The following is a 14,770-nucleotide window of genomic DNA, read 5'->3' as shown; positions in this document are numbered from 1 at the left end:
ATTATTAAGTGCTTGGTTTGCATTTCAGGTTGGGCGAAAGTGTAAATTCTTCCAATGGCGTGATGATGAGATATGTGAATGTGGTAATGTGCTTATCCTAGAGCAAAGGCAATAGATTATCAAACTAGAGGCCAAGGTTGCAAGATGCTACAAAAGAGAGAAGTTTTACACTGTGGCTTTGGCATTCTTATTGGTGATATGTGAGATTTGTCTCTTTAATTGTATTGGTAGTTAGACAGGTAGTGGAAGTTTGGTTAGGCAACAAGTGGGAAGTGTGGAAGTGTTTATGTTTGGTTAGGTGGGTGGTAGAAGTGTATATTTGATTAGCATCTTACGTAGATGGGGGAGTTTCAATATCTTGTAATTGCTAATGCATAAGGCTGGCAGTGTGTAATTTTTTTGGTTAGGTAGTTAGCATGGAAACACCTGCTGGTTTTTTTTTTTTTTTGGTACCATTCCTGGAATGAAATGAATACCCCTGTTCCTTGATGACTGGACTAGCAGTGTGAAGTTCTCTTTGTGTTTTAGTTGGTCAATGTTTTCTAACTGTGTTTTTCAATGGTAAAATATTAATAATGATCCATTCTCTCCTTTGTAACATTTTTGCCACTTTGAATGATTTCGAATTTTTGTGTGCTTAACATTTGTTTTGTATTCATCAATGTGGGGCTGTTGGAATGTGTGTATCTATGTTCCCTTTCCATAGGTTTGTCTCCCAAAAACAAAACATTAAATATTTTTAATAATATTGTCTATCTGTTTGTGTGTTTGATCATCTGAACATGTCAGTCCATTCCAGCTGCCTATGTGAACTTTGGGAGACCAGTTCTCAAGAACCCCTGCAGGATCAATGCTGAAGGAACAAAAAGTTAAAGAGAGACCACTTGTGCTGAAGTGAAACATATAATTTGTCTTTCTTTTTCTTTTTTTTTTTTCTTTTTCTTTTTCTCTAGGCTCTACTTGCTGTGAAGTTTAGAATGGATTTCTACCATAGAATAAAAGATTTTCTGTAGCTGTACAAATTATAAATGAAAAATAAAAAAGAAGAAAGTTTCCCTATAATGTTTTACTTTTAATTTTGTTTTAGAATCTATTAGAATTATTCCAAAAAAGATTTTGTTTGACTATGTAAGGGAGGTGGTCAAAATAACCTCATGGATTGTCAACCAAATAGCCATAACCCCATCATGTTACTAAAATACTAGGATGCTTAAGTTGATAATTAGTCACTCTATATTTTCTACTTTGCTAAACAATTCCTTGACCAAGTTTATTCGGCTATCAAATGGCGAGTATGGAACCATTAAATCAAAAGATAAAAGAATACAATCAGTGAATCAGCTTTGAAAAATTCCATCTCAACCTAATGTGATAATAGCCTGTTCCAAAACAAAAAATCTCCTCACTCTTAGCCTAAACTACCTAATTCCAGATTAAATACAAGAAGAAAATAGTAAAACAAAACCACAGTTCTCAATTTCACATGATAATTGATACTAGCTGCATCAATCATGTTCATATAAAGATAAATACAAGAGCATGTGCTCAATTTTGCCTGCTACTTGCTGCTAAAAATTTCTATTACATTAAATAAAACAGTTGCTAAAATTTCGGTTGCATTAAATTTCTGCTGTAAATAAATACAACAGCATATAGATTGCTGCATTAAATAAAACTCAGTAATACAAATAAAATTTGTTGCATTAAATAAAACTCAATAATACAAATAAAATCTACTGCATTGAAAAAATGCTGCTACATCAAATAAAATTTATGCTGCAAATTTCTTCAAATAAAAATTCTGCTGCATTGATTAAACATATATAATGTTATCACTTTCTACAAAACAAAGGGCATTGTTCCATAGTTAACTCTATCACCATTACCATTACTTTCTACAAAACAAATGGGATTGTTCCATGGTTAACCCTATCACCATTACCATCACTTCTATACTTAACCCTATCACCATTACCATCACTTTCTACAAAACAAAGGGCATTATTCCATAATTAACCCTATCACCATAAATACACAAAACAAGCAAAGGAAAAATGAACTTGTGCTCTCTTCATTTCCTTGGACCATTCACAGATGATTGACTCCCACCATGTCTGATTGCTTCCATATATCTGGATGCATTCTTAGAAGCCTTTAGAGTCTCTGATGTGACCACCCTTGTCTTTTTTTGCCTTGGATTTGGGTTGCTGCTGCTAGAGTTTTGATGTGCACCTAGATTCTATATGGTGCTGCCTGACTGGTGTGGTGCAATTGGAGTGTAGTTGTGCTGTTGTGTATATGAGTGGATGAATGCTGTTTTGCTGGCCTGAAATGGATTGGATGAGCTTGTCCTGGCATAAGGTGTTACATTTGGACTGGATTGGTGTATCCTGGTCTGAGATGGTGCAAATTGAGTGGCTGAGCTTGTCTTGGCCTAAGATGGTGCACCTGGCCTGAAGTTGGGCTTGTTGGACTGGTATGGTGCACTTTAAGTGGTTGGGCTATGCTTGCTGGACTAAGGTGGTGCATTTAGACTGGAGTTAAAACTATGCATGCTGGCCTACAAACAAGAAATTCACATACATTAATATTGAATATTGAAAAGCAACTATTTCACACACATGTCCATATATTACCTTATTAGATGTACTGGTTCTGTTTGTGGTGCTTGGCAGTGAGGAGCTCCCTCCAATCTCACCCTTACAACATCTTCTATTATGCCCTAACTTACCACAGACCTTGCATTGCTTAGAGATGCTAGCTCTCCTATTTATTGGCTCATTAGGTTTCCTTTCTCTCTTCTTCTTAGGTCTGCCAGGTGGTCTTCTTTTGATGGGAGGCTGAACTGGGGTCACACAACTAGGTCTCCACATATTCTATCCATTGATTGGTGATATGATTGGTTCATAGCAGGCCTTGTATGTAGACACATGGTAACATAGGTGAACATATTTCTTAGCATCTTTTTTGTTAAAAAATATGTAGGTGAATGCATGAGCACAGGGTATGCCACTTATATCCCACTTCCTACAATTGCAGTGTGCTCTGGCTAAGTCAACAGTGAAACTTTGCAGACCATTTTTTACTTCAAACTGGGTCTGCCCTACCCAACAAGCTAACCACCTACTGGCTGCCAGTTTTTCCTTATGCAACCTCTTCAAAACCTTGGCACAAATATCTGACTCCACTCTCAGAATCTTCTCTCTGTTCTCTTGAAACCTAGTCATGAGATATAGCCTGATACACTTAAGTTGCAAGCACACACAAGTACAATAAAACACTAGATATTAATTACAACACCTACTAAAAACAGTACCAAACAATGAACCTAATTAACTATAGGTGATCACAAAGACTCATACCATGCTAATTATAGGCTTAGACCTGAATTTAAGAATCCTACTATTGAAACTCTCACACATATTGTTTACTATAGTGTCAGTCAAGGCATCCTCACTAAACATGTGTCTAGCCCATTTTGTTGTTGAATGAGCATCCAACCAACTATGTGCATCAGCATTAATACCCTTCAGCTCATCCATCACCCTAACCAACTCTTCTTTATAAGTTGCCTTGGCTGCCCTCCAAAACAGTTCTTTGATTAGAACACTAGGATGGTTCTTCCTGAAGTTGTTGTAGAGGTGTCTATAGCAAATCCTATGTTCATATTGTGGCCAGTTATCAATGAAAGTTTGCACCAACCCTTGTCACAAATAGTATCAAAGGAAAATATGTCTTAGAGATAGATATAATGAGTAAATGAAGAAAAAAACAACCAAATAGAGAATAAACTACACACCTTCTACTGGTCTGACATAAACACTCATCTCCTATTCTGACCTATGTCTGCAAGTAACAGATTGATGAACCAAGTCCAAGAGTCGTTGGTTTCAGCCTCTACCACTGCATATGCAAGTGGGAAATACTCCTCATTAGGATCTTTGCATATTACAGTAATCGATTACCCCTTTGACTTGTTCTTCAAATGGTAGGCATCCAAACTAATGAATGGCCTGCATCCAACCAAAAACCCCTTCTTGCAGCCCTCCAAATATATGTATGCCACTCAAAATAAGGCACCCTACACACCAAATCCATCTCAGCTGCTAAATCACCATTGTGGAAGGTATGTACCTTCATAAGTATGGTACTACCAGGACTAGCCCTCTTTAATTCCTCACAGTACTCCCACAGCTGGTTGTCTTGTTTTGTATAAGCTCCATCAACATATTCTCGAGCCTTATCCCTAGGCCTACTTGCTTTTCCTGCACTTATGTTTATGGTATACTTGTCATGGACAACCTCTTGGATGTCTCTCAGCTTGATATTAGGCTGTCTTTTCACCTTCTTCATCAACTTCTTCCCAATGTATGATGAAGTACACCTAGAATTCTTATAACTTCTAGAGCAGGTGTGTTCTAATGTCAATGTCCTTAGTTGGTAGATCCTTTCCCTTGGCACCTTTGTTAGATAGGCAAAAAACTTGCACCCTTCTTGGCAGACAACTCTTACCCTTTGTAGATCATTTTTAACAAATCTGATCCCCCATCCACCATGAACTACATAATCTGTTATAGCTTTCTTGAATTGCTTAGGTGTAGTAAACAACATATCTTTCTCAAAATAAATATGCTCAACCTTAGCCACTGGCTTAAACACAGGGAACTTCCTCACTTGCTCTTTTTTCTATTCCCTTTCATCTCCCACATGTGTCATGTTATCATCTTCAGACTTATCATCATTATCATACCCAAGCTCATCATTAAATGATGATTCCACAAGACTGTGCAATTCCTCACTCTTATAATCTAAGTTCATTACACCAGCACCCATTGCATGGTTCATTAACATCAGCATCATCTTTACCATCCCAACTATCACTACTATCTTCAACAAATCTCTAACACCACGATTCCACTCTACATCATATTCTAGGCCACTTCCCCTACCATCACTTCCCACATTATCACTGCTATCACTTATATGAAAGACCTCAGGTGGGTGCTCAATGATAGGTTTTTTACCTACTTTCCTTGAACCCATTTGAGAAGCAGCTACCTCAGTAGGAACATTAGCATTAACCTCAAGCTTATCTTCATTGTTAAAAGTTTGATCATTAGCATACATGCCATCACTATCATAAAAACTGTAAAAATCAACCTTATCATGGTCATCATGTTCACTGCCATCATCATTGTCATAATAACTTATAAAGTCTTGCTCCAATGCCAATGGTTGCACACCCTCACCAACATCCTGTCCTTCATCAACTAATATAGGGTCATGTATTGGGTGCTCTACATACACATGAATATCTTCATGACCCATCACTAATTCTGTCAGGAACACGGCATCACTATCATCAAAAATCAAATGGAAGTTTGTCAGTTCTTGGTCCACTCCAAGCATTTTACACCACAACCTACTAACAGATGTGTATCCAAAGTCCCTACATATACTCTCTATCTTAACCTTGGACCACCTTTTAGGGTCACAATTATCAATGACATCTACTGCACCTCCCACATATTTTTGGTCATTCTTAATAAAATGGCCACCATGATGCACAGATATACTAAATAGCTCATCCATTCTGCATGCAACATAACCTCAAAACCAATTAAACAACGCTAGTTACAGAACAAAATATATATTATATTTAACAAAACAACACTCATACCTAATAAAATATTCCATTCTGCATGCAGACAACACAACACTTAATAAAGTATTAGGTGATCACAGCATTTAATCAAATATTTAAGTAACAATACAACACTTACTTCAATAGTTTTATCATACTAAAAGAAACATATGCATAGTTATCAACGTTTGAATTACACAAAAAACCCTCGTACAATAACTCTCTTCAACAGGAGCACACGGGGAACACATGGACCACAATGTAAACCACAAACAAACACATGCAGACAAGGACCAACAAATAGTCAAAAAGTCAAAACATACAAAAACATTGTGGCCCCTACTAGGAAAAAGCCAACAAGCATATTGTAAAGCTATAAATAAGGATAGAGAGAAGACCCTTTCATAAAGACAAAGGTCTCCCAACTTTCATTTTCTCCATTATTTGAAAAGTGTGGGTATGAAGTGACAGAAATGGTGGTTTTGAGAGATGGTTTATGATGATGGTGCTTCAAGTTAGGGTCTTTCAGAGATGGGTTTTGAGAGATGGTTGATGATGATGGTTGTTTGAGAGAGAGGCTATTTGACAGAGGCAGAGAGCTGATCTAGGGATTAAAGTCTAGTTTGGGATTTTTCTTTACCTGCGGGCCAGATTGGTTGGTGAGTGACATACACATGTGGGGCGAGAAAGCCACGTGTCGAAGTGGGTGGGGCCATGTGTAAAAAATATCCTTATTTTATTTATCCATCAGCCACTTCAACTTTTCCTGTTAGTTGGGTGACGGAAAGGACGTAAATGTCACACGTTAATTAGTTTAGGGACTAAAAGTGGTAAAAATAAAAAGCAAGTACCAAAATGAAAAAAAGTCAAAATGTAGGGACTAAAAGTGCATTTATGCCTAAAGAATAATTCTAGTGGAACATTATGTTTTCACAAGAAACTTTCCTGACCACTTTCAAATAGATGCTTTTTTCCTTATATTATACTACAAGTCTACTAGTAGTAGGAGCTAATTACAATAACTAATATATTAATAGTCAATTTGTTAATTTTCGGCCAATTCTACTTTAGTTTCCCTCCCTCTCCCTCTCCCTCTATTCAAATTGACCTTAAGAGACTAATTAAAAAGAGTCCAACCTTTGAAATCGGAAGCGGTATCTTGTGAGTCTACCTTATGAAGCAGGCCACTCACAAATTAAGGTTAACCTAGTTTAATGGTTTAACAAACATCCTATGATTATATAAGGAGATAGTTGGTGTGGTCTGTTGTTAAATTTACATATCATATCCCATAAAAGATGTTTCATAAATCGTGATTCATGATACATATCATTCTCTAACCATTAATATTATTGTCATATTCAGTATATATTTTATAATAATAAATGAACAATTAGAGATTAAGTATGTATGGTACATAAAAGGAAAAAATAAAGGCTAAAATGCAAAGTGCACCCTCTAAGTTTGACTAAAATTCATTTTAGCCTTTTAACTTTACTTTTTTTTTTTTTTTTTTTTTCAATTGAGTCTTCTAAGTTTTAAAGTTATTCAATTCAGAATTTTTGTCTAATTTCATTAAAAAAAAATGGTTGAATTGTAAGGTATAGGGTAGTGGGGATATAAAAAGGTAAAAAATATGGAAGAAGTGTAATTGTAAGGTGAGAATTTAATAAGGAGAAAAATAGTTAAAATTGAGACAGAAAATGTTAGAAATATGTAGATGATGTGACCGTTGATATGGGTTAACAAATAATAATAATTAGATATATTTATATAGAGAGATGGTTAAACAGCTTTTATATATAGTTTTTTTAATGGAAAGATATATATATATATATATATATAATTTCATGAAGGGTTGCTCTATTTGGGTTCCTACAGGCTACATATAGTGGACAGATGTGCATTTGCAAAAAAGAAAAAAAAATTCTAATTATACCACAAAATATTCATATTGTGATTGAAAGTTTTAGTTCATATGGATATTTAGAATTACGATTTTCTATGCTAGCTAAGTAAAAAAAATGTTTTCAATATTATTTTTTTGCATATATAATTATGTAACAAAAAAAAATCATATTTATGTGGTTGAAAGCTTTGGTTCATTTAATTATTTGGAATTTACAATAAATATGGAGGAAGATTCCATGGTAGCTAATAAGTAACAAAAATGTTTTCAAGAATATATTTTTCCGGATTGTGATTGAATAGTAAATACAAGAAACGAATCAACTTTCCATAAAATATTTTGACTCAAAATAAACGGAAGTTGAGAAAAAACCAAAAAATCTAATAACCTTTCAAGACTCAAGAGTACTGTCCAATGGAAATGTCTTTTTTAAGGCCATGCAGGAAATGTCTTTTTAAGGCATTGTTTATTAGTCATAATACACATCTCATCCAACTCATCTGCTCTATAAATTAAATTCCAACCCTTCACTGTTCCAACATATCAATTTGAGAGAGAGAGAGAGAGTCAGGTTGGCTTAGCACAATGGAATGCAAAGTTCTGCTACTGACTTTCTTCATCATTATAAGCTTCAACCTTTCAAAGGCTCAAATGGTTCCAGCCATGTTTGTGTTTGGAGATTCATTGGTAGATGTGGGAAACAACAATTACCTAAAGCTCTCTATTGCCAAGGCTGATCTCCCTTACTATGGCATCGACCTTCCTAACCAAAAGGCAAATGGGAGATTTACTAATGGCATGAATGCTGCAGATTTTCTTGGTAAGTAATATGTGGTGTCTGTTTGTTTGTTTTAACGTAAATTTCTATGTGAAATGAATGGAACATTGTGTGGCAGCTGAGAAATTAGGATTGCCGACTTCACCACCATACCTTTCTCTAGTAGATAAGTCCAACGAGAATAATAACGTTTCGTTTCTAAACGGTGTTAGCTTTGCTTCTGGTGGTGCCAGAATTTTGGGTGGGAAGAACAACCCACTGGTAAGTGAAACAAGATCTTCCACTAATTAATGCTATATATGTTTGGTGTCTTTAAGACTATTATTTTGTTTGATTGTCTTCATTTTTTTTTCTGTTCCATTTTTTGTATTAATCATAAATTTCTTGGTATGAAGACAGGAGAGTCTCACATATTAGTTTTTTTTTTTTTTTTGATAAGTACATATTAGTTTCTTGTACAACATAAAACCTTTATCAATTAAGCTACGGCTACGGCTATTATTCTCTTCCTTCACGGCTATGCAATAGTTTGACTATTGCTATGTGTCGTGTTGTGTGTAAGTTTCATCTAAAGATTCAAAAGAGTTGTGACCCACAATTGGGCTATTATGTACCCCTTTTTGTTCCCCCAATTGAAAAACTAACATAGCCCACATGAAATTTGAAGACCACTGAGCTATTGAAAAGACCTGATGAGGCCCAAAGATAGGCTTTTTAAATTTGGCCCATATACCTAAAGCCAGATATTTCCATTAAAGAAGCAAGAAAGCCACTTTGTATTTGACAGTTGAGGACTTGAGGTGTTAAGAGCCCATTAATCCTTCGACTTGTGTAGAAAAAAACAAAAAAAGATAAAACACAAAAATTTTGATAACATTTTTCACACCATTTTACTAGTTACAAGTTCTCATCTGAGCTGATCACTAATTAGTCATTATTAATATTATTTTTTTACTTATTGCTAATAATTTGTTATATCAATGGATATCAAATTTTTTATGTTTGTAAACTTTTTAAAACAAAAAAAAAATGTCGTGGAGACAACTTCATCCAATAATTTAGTAATGTGACAAGTCATGAGAATGATATCATTCCCACATGGTCTAACTTCAAATTTTTTTTTTTTAATAAGAAAGTGATATTCGAGCATTTAGTTATATTATTCTATTATCTATCCTATCAATTTTTAGATACTTTGAAAATCCACGAATCGTACCCCAAACCAACGAACCCAATACCCACTACTTGTAGGAGTTTTATTATAGCCAATAGTTATTATAATTATTGTTTCTCAAAAAAGAGTAAGATGTTTAGCTGATAAATATTAAATTGTTTTGTTTTATATTCACTCGTGCAGTCCCAGTCAATACATTTGACACAACAATTGGACTACTTCTCAATCGTGTATAAAGACCTGTACAAACAACTAGAATCCTCTGGTGCAAAAAATCATTTATCAAAATCAGTTTTTACCTTTGTGATTGGAAGCAACGACATCTTTCGCTACTTCGAATCGTCCGATCTCCAAAACAAGACTACCTCACTTCAGTACGTCGATTCAATGGTCCTTTCAATCAAAGCTAAATTAAAGGTAACTAAGTTTATTACTTGCCTTGAAACTCAAATGCGACAAACATTAGAGTTAGAGGTTCACTTTGACTCCAAGAAACATTATAGTGTAATTCAATTTGGGCCTTTGCTTATCATTTCTTTATCAAAACTTTGTGCAGCGGTTATACGGTTTTGGTGCACGTAAATTTGTAATTGTTGGAATTGGGTCAATTGGGTGCTGCCCAGCAAGGAGGCGGGAGATCAAAAATGAAGAATGCGACGAAGAAATAAATTTCTGGTCTGATAAGTACAATAAAGGTCTTATTTCAATGTTGCAGGAATTGAAGTCAGATCTTAAAGGCATAAACTACTCCTACTTTGACACTTACAAGGCTTTGTTTGACTTCGTTCAGAGACCAGCTGCTTATGGTACAACTGATCATCTTCTTTTTATAAAATAGAGATTAAAAAATATAAACTAAAAGACCCAATTACAATAACAACCAAACTTTAGAATTTTGGGTTTCGTTATAGTTCCTCAACAAACTAATCAGTAGTCGATAACTTGAATTCATTTATGTCATTTTATTCTCCGAAGTCATACTGTAGGTTTTAGGTTAGAAAGTCCAAAATTGACACATTGTTAAGTAGGCACTGCTTGGTTTGTTTTCTTCATATAGTTTGTTTTCCCTTCAATTTTTCGTGATAAAAAAGAATGATTAAAGACCTTTTTCATATTTGATTGCAGGATTTGTAGAGGTTAAAGCTGCTTGTTGTGGGCTGGGGACCCTTAATGCTAAGATTTTTTGCCTGCCAATTGCAAAATATTGCTCCAACAGAAGTGACTATGTCTTCTTTGATAAAGTCCATCCTACAGAGGCAGCTCATCGCATCATTGTGGATCGCATATTTGATGGTTCTTTGCAATACGCATTTCCAATGAATGTGAAGCAGCTAGTGGCCATTTAAGCTCACCAATACAGACAGTTCTTATATTTGTAAGATGTTACCTTCTAATGATTGTGCCCCTTTTAGAGGTTCTCAACATTAAAAAACAACACAAAAATTCTTCATGTATGGTTAGGATTAGTAGTGATTGGCTTTGAAGGAAGTGACTTATATTTAAGTATATGTGCATCAAGATAATCGACCATAATAATGACATGTTACAAAAATCATTCAGTTTATTTACAGTTTAGGTGCGACTTATTTAGTCAAAAAAAAAAAGGTGCGACTTATAAAAAAATAAAATAAAATAAACTTTAATATTTTTAGGTATGGTTGTACTTTTACCCGATTTATTTTTAAAATCAAATAACCAAGAAAAATAAGCTCCCGCATTCTAACACAAGATTTTTTTTTTTTTTTTTGGCATGGTTTCTTTCTTTCCCGTTATACTTACAAAAGAAAATCAAACAAATTGATCATATATCCTTGTTATGTGGTTCTAAGATTCTTTTTCTTTTGTTCATGTTATACCCAATTTAAATTAATGGAGATAGTGGGTTCTAGTTAGCCTAAAGTTTTTTGTCGTTGAATAAGAAATTTGGTGTTCAAAGTTCAAAGCCCCCCACCCTACACACCAAAAATAATTTATATTTTGGCCTAATGATAAAGAACAATCGTCATAAGTTGAAATTCTATAGGTTGGCCTAATGTTCTTTATCATACTTTAAAAAAAAAAAAGTTAAAAATAATGGAGGAAAATAACCATTTAAACCAATATTGGATACTCACGATAGAAAACATTACAAGACCGTCTTCAGATTCTTTATTGATTATCTTTGCATGCTTTCTTTCCGGCTATACTTACAAAAGACAAATCAAACAAATTAATAATATACCATTGTTATGGGCAAAGGCGTAGCTAGAAATTTTTACTTATTAGAGGCTAAATTATACATTTATATGTTAGCCATAATTTTTAAATATTTTGCAAATAAAATTATCAAATTTAACACGTTATAATATTTCTAAACTCAAATGAATATATAAATTACTTAATTTGCTATAAAGACGTACAGATGTATTAAATGAGGAATTTAGCATCTCCCATCAAAGCTATGCTTGAACATAATCTTTCATTGAATAAAATTCATCCATTATCATCTCCTTAATCTTTAAGAAAACGATCAAACAATTAATCTTGAAAAAATAATAAAATTTTAATTTTAATTAATAATTCCTCTATGATATGACTTTCACTCCTATTTAGCTATTCCTTTAATCACAATAAATAAAAAATTATTTTAAGTCTTAATCTTAATCAACTAATAACAAACTTGTAAATTTAAACAGATAAAATTTATCTTTAATACCATGTACATACCTGTGGGGCCCGTGGGCCTGATAGCCTCAGTCCATCGTGTAGTAGGCCCAAGGCCGACGCCGAGGAAGACTGACCATCCAAGGCTAAGTTGGGGAAAGCCTCTTTTTTGACCCACGCCGAGGACCTCTTCGTCCTCGGCATACTAAGGATAATTTTGGGAAGGGACAAGCCTAGAGCAAGCTGTCACATTCACACTTAATGCATTCACCTAACCCTTCTGGCCGCATTAATGGGGATATAACCCCTTAGCAGGGCAACGTTGATCAGAGTGAACCACTTGAGTACTGATAAGGCCTCTGATGGGACGGACGGCCAGAAGAAAGGCGAATGGATGATCAACAGATGGAAGAAGGAGATAGGAAAATGAAGACTATATAAGAAAAGCAAGTAAAGTAAAAAAGGGGGAGGGGGAAAAGGAGGAGAAAAAAGGGGCTCCTCGGCCACGGGCCGAGGAGCATCCCTCCAGTTGTAAATAAACTCTTAAGTATTTTTTAATAAAAGAGAGTTCATGCTTAGTGAACGACGGCCAACGCCTAAACCTTCAACCCATTCTCTACAAATTTATTGTTTGGGCTTGTTGGGTTGAAAACCCATTCATACTCAGGGTCAAATCCAAATTGAGTCCCTACAATTGGCGCCGTCTGTGGGAAGGATTAGTGTGCTGGCCGGCGCACCAGGCGATTGTTCTAAGTGGTCGTTTTACAGTAGGTTGGCGAAGTAAAAAAAAAAATAGAAGATTTGACAGCGAAAAGAGAGATCTTGATATTATTTCATAAATAGAAACAGTACAAATTACAATCAGAGGCTCAGGCAGGCGTGTTTCACAAACAAATTTACAAGCTAATCCTACCAGCTAGTTCTACAATCAGAGGCCCAGGTGGACCCGCCCTAAAAAACTAGCCAGAGGGAAGTGTCAAGCCGTGCTTTTATTGGCATCAAGAGAATGGGAGAGTTTGACACTAAAAGCAGGGAAGGGGGAGGGCCAGTTTGTTCCAAGGCCACCAACAACTCCTTTCTCAGAGCGGCGGAGCTTGAACAAGGAGAGGAGCAAATGCAGGGGCTCCGGGACACCTTCCTCCATGATGTTCCCTTGATTCTCTCCAATCCTCACGAGTGTTGACCGTTGGAGACGGCAACACTCGAGCACCGCCCATGACATGAATTCGCATGCCTTCTTCGTCGGGGGTGCGCTCCGAGGAGAGACGTTAGGTACTTCAACAACATCCCTCCGGGCCACATTGTATGGCGCTATCGGGGTTACGCCTAGATTCTGCCGCACCGGAAGCCCAGTGGGGGTTGCGGCCATAACGGCTCTTGGCACGGATGTCCTCACACCCGCCCAGAGCCGCCTCATATTTGCCAACTCCAGTCACAATTCCGGCGGGGTTGTTAAAGGGGCTTGGGGAGCTGAAAGGGTATATTCTTTAATCTTAGTCAATCCCTTATTGGAATCAGGAAGACACTGGGATGAGACGAACCCTATCGTCCCTTGTCTTCATATAGTACGTCTTACCCCTCAGGTGATGAAGGTTGTAGCACCAGTTCACATCGTGGTGAGTCAGTCTCAGCCCCATTTTCTCATTCAAGGTATCTACACACCCTAATATCCTAAATACATTCACGGCCACCTGGGTAGGAGCCAGGCGAAATGCCTAAGGTAATTGGGGTCACTGGCCTCATAGGGATTCTCATCCCTCCCTCTACGAAAGCGACTATCGGGATCACGACTTCACCCTTCTCTCCTCTTATGTACCACTCCCTTCTTCACAGTACTTCAAACTCACATTATTGGGTATCCCATAGTCAACAATGAATTTGTTCATCATCTCGGCGGACTCAACCAACTTCTTAAACTTACCCATTCCCAGGACGACTAAAAGTTCAAGAAGAAAAGAAGGAATAGAATCAAGGAAAATTTGGGGTCACTGGAAGAAGAAGACTTACAGAAATATGACGATTCTTTCAGGTAGTGTGCAAGTTGAACCAGATTCAAATCATACGCATCAATGGTTGTAAGCGCGAAAATGAGGAAACCAGGCGGTTCAAACAGGTACTTATTACTCCCCTTAGGTTCCCCAAATGTAACTGCCTGCCCATAAAAGCAGGAGATCCCCACCGAACAATTACCATCACGCCGTTGAAAGTGGGAAACGTGGTGCCGCCAAAATTTAATGTGGCACACATTAAGTCTTGAAACGCAAAAAACGCACATCGGGCAGTCGAAAAGTCACCAGCATTAGCACGAACCGAAGTGGGGCGATTCGTCTAGAGGGCCCGTAGGTATCAAAACCCTCCTCCCCGTCCGAGGGAACGTGCAGCAGGGTTTTGAGGGGCTATTGTGGGGCCCGTGGGCCTGATAGCCTCAGTCCATCGTGTAGTAGGCCCAAGGCCGACGCCGAGGAAGACTGACCATCCAAGGCTAAGTTGGGGAAAGCCTCTTTTTTGACCCACGCCGAGGACCTCTTCGTCCTCGGCATACTAAGGATAATTTTGGGAAGGGACAAGCCCAGAGCAAGCTGTCACATTCACACTTAATGCATTCACCTAACCCCTCTGGCC

The 14,770-nt window shown here is 36.6% G+C and overlaps 2 protein-coding genes across 2 annotated transcripts; one reads left to right on the top strand and one right to left on the bottom strand.

Moving 5' to 3' along the window:
* Nucleotides 1-1,895: 1,895 nt before the first annotated feature.
* LOC111987375 (uncharacterized) lies at nt 1,896-4,611 on the bottom strand. Its single transcript, XM_024019086.1, has 5 exons — nt 4,014-4,611; nt 3,841-3,903; nt 3,363-3,703; nt 3,128-3,245; nt 1,896-1,984 (listed from the first exon to the last, which is right to left on the bottom strand). Exons 1-5 carry the CDS (start codon nt 4,609-4,611, stop codon nt 1,896-1,898), a joined length of 1,209 nt encoding a protein of 402 aa, XP_023874854.1.
* A 3,509-nt stretch (nt 4,612-8,120) lies between these two features.
* Nucleotides 8,121-10,976, top strand: LOC111987367 (GDSL esterase/lipase At5g55050). The gene is made up of 5 exons (XM_024019078.2): nt 8,121-8,373; nt 8,450-8,592; nt 9,689-9,922; nt 10,062-10,311; nt 10,631-10,976. Exons 1-5 carry the CDS (start codon nt 8,139-8,141, stop codon nt 10,849-10,851), a joined length of 1,083 nt encoding a protein of 360 aa, XP_023874846.1. The 5' UTR covers nt 8,121-8,138; the 3' UTR covers nt 10,852-10,976.
* Nucleotides 10,977-14,770: the final 3,794 nt, after the last annotated feature.

The sequence above is a fragment of the Quercus suber genome, unplaced genomic scaffold (assembly GCF_002906115.3).
Source record: "Quercus suber isolate HL8 unplaced genomic scaffold, Cork oak 2.0 scaffold_147, whole genome shotgun sequence".
NCBI lineage: Eukaryota > Viridiplantae > Streptophyta > Magnoliopsida > Fagales > Fagaceae > Quercus > Quercus suber.
Note: the sequence above shows the minus strand (reverse complement) of the source record. Positions and strands in the feature narration are given on the sequence as shown.